The sequence below is a fragment of the Octodon degus genome, unplaced genomic scaffold, assembly GCF_000260255.1.
Source record: "Octodon degus isolate 3935 unplaced genomic scaffold, OctDeg1.0 scaffold00016, whole genome shotgun sequence".
NCBI classification, from domain to species: domain Eukaryota; kingdom Metazoa; phylum Chordata; class Mammalia; order Rodentia; family Octodontidae; genus Octodon; species Octodon degus.
This window is the reverse complement of record NW_004524592.1, coordinates 16240198-16242687: the sequence shown is the minus strand read 5'-3', so window position 1 is coordinate 16242687 and position 2490 is coordinate 16240198. Positions and strand designations below refer to the sequence as shown.

The 2490-nt window shown below is 39.2% G+C and overlaps 1 protein-coding gene across 1 annotated transcript in view; it reads left to right on the top strand.

Annotated features, from left to right (window-relative positions):
• Positions 1 to 2490, top strand: part of Cdk15 (cyclin dependent kinase 15) — a 108180-nt gene that overhangs the window by 6205 nt on the left and 99485 nt on the right. Inside the window, exon 4 of the mRNA XM_004626664.2 lies at positions 1149 to 1228. Coding sequence (XP_004626721.1) covers positions 1149 to 1228 — 80 coding nt within the window. The remainder of the gene's footprint in view (positions 1 to 1148; positions 1229 to 2490) is intronic.

The following is a 2490-nucleotide window of genomic DNA, read 5'->3' as shown; positions in this document are numbered from 1 at the left end:
TTTGGGAGCATCAGTTCAAGTCCATATGAGGTGCATACTGTTTGACTTAACAATTGCACATCTTCCCTAAGGAAACAATGATGGGGATTGTGTGAAAATATTTATCTGCAAATATGGTCATAACAACATATTTTTTTTTTTTTTGGCACTGGGAATAGAACTCAGAACCTTGTACTTTCCAGGCAGGTTCTGTGCCATTGAGCTATACCCTTTGGCCCCATAGCAATATTTCTATAGTAGCTAAAAGCTAGAAACACTTTATAAGCATTTGGAATGGTCAAACCGCATTGTAGCATATGATGGGATATGATATCATTAAATATCCCATTGTACAAGAATGAATGATAAAATTTTTTTTAAATTTTTAATGAGAAAGAATAGATGACTACTAACTAATATTATAGGAATGCCATTTTTTTTTTTTTCGGAGCTGGGGATTAGAACTCTGACCCTTGCACTTGCCAGGCAAGCACTTATTCAACTGAGCAATCTCCCCAGCCCCTGACACTGTTAAGATAGCACATTTACCTCTGTACGAAAGCCTTCTCTGTTCTCAGTACTTACCCTTCATCATGAACAAGACCTATGAGTAAGAAAAGAGTGGAGAGATCCTGGTGCAGCTGAGTGGCCCAGGCAGCTGCAGTGGGAAGCAGTAGGAGCATCTGGTTGTTATTCTGCGTCAGACTTAGAAATACAGTGCATTTTGAAATGCAGGACCCGGGAGATAGCGCAGTAGAGTAAGCACTTGCCTGGCAAGCACAGGGTCCTGAGTTTAATCCCCAGGACTGCAAAAAAATAAAATAAAATAAAGTAAAAGAAATAAAATGACCATTTTTGACTTCCCTTTGATAAGGATCCCCCCCCCCCAGCTACTCTGTTAAAAAGAGACAGAAAGAGTAAGTATTCAGGCTGGGGGAGTATCAGTGAGAAGCCGAGGGAGAGTGTGGATACCTCAAAAGTCACAGGAAGAACTAAGAGGTGCAGCGGACAGCAAAGCAGTAGGAGGAAGGTGGACAATTATAGATCCATATGCTGAAACATATTTTTTGAAGGAAAACTACTTTTATAAAAAAAAAATCATCATTAGTAAAAATTGCTGCCTGGAACTGTCTCCATAAATGTGTGTCATATCCTCCATCCCTCTCTAGGATCAATGGGCAGCTGGTGGCTTTAAAAGTCATCAGCATGAACGCAGAGGAAGGAGTCCCATTTACCGCTATCCGGGAAGGTAAGAACAGGGAAATGGACCTAGGGAATGTGTTTTGATTCCTTGCTTTGTAAAAAGAAAAATGAAAAAAGAAAAGATGCACTGAGTTTGTTTAGTTAGCATCTGGTTTCTGGAATTTTGACACTTTTTTTTTTCCTTTTTTCTTCTTCTTTTCTGTTTTGGTGATACTTAGGATGGGCCCAGGACCTTCATACTGGATTATGTTCCCTACCCTTGTCTATCTTTTATTTTGAGACAATATCTCACTAAATTACTAAATTGCCCAGGGTGGGCTTGAACTTTTGATCTTCCTGCCTCAGCTTCCTAGAACATTGTGATTACAGCCATATGCCACCATGCTAGGATAGAACTTATTTTATTTTATTTTATTCTGAGTCTCACTCTGTTGTTCAAGCTTCCCAAAACCAAGAGTCTTGTGCCTCAGCCACCCAAATGATGGGTTTACAGGCATGGACCATCACACCCAACATAGTTTACTCTTGATTCCAGTTTTCCAACAATTGTTACACTATTATTTTATTATTTATTCTTTAGGATATTAAGATTCAAAACTGTTATATCATTTGACTGAAATTATGAACTCAATGAATATTTACTAGATAATTTCTATGTGGTTGACCTTACACTGGGTGCTAAAACTTTGTCCATACAATGCTGAAAATTCATGTAAAAGAAAGAAAAAAATAACATCACCTCAATTCTTCACGGGAAATTTGCCTGAACATCCTTGTTGTTTTGAGAGTATTTGAAAAACTGCAGGAAGATGTGTGCTTCCAGCACAGTGCTGTGCTTCCTGCGGACCCTGGGCAGCAGAGAGGGTGGGTGAGGGTGGACTCACGTCTGCGCCACCAGCCCGCCAGCTTCTGCAGGAGCCTGCTTTGTGTCTCCAAGACTCAGTTCACTGCAAAGGCAGCAAGCTGAGGATGAGACAAGTGTCTATCGCAGGCTACATTTTCAGGCTTCAACAGATTGGGACAGTTGTTCTCGTCTTGCTCTTTTCCTTGGTGATGCTGTATTGATCATCAAGATAATGAATGATTTATACTATAAATCTCAAAAAAGCCAGTATAGTGAAAATAAATTGTTCAAAGTATAATGTACCATCTTTTTTTACAGGAGACATTTGAGGTGATGTTGGGACTGCTGTCCATTTCAGGAAAAAGAAAAGAGGGAAGCATTTCCCTTGCCTTGCTTTTGCCCCTCTTTACTTTTTTTATTTTTATTTTTTAAATTTTTATTTATTTATTTGTGTGTGTGTGTGG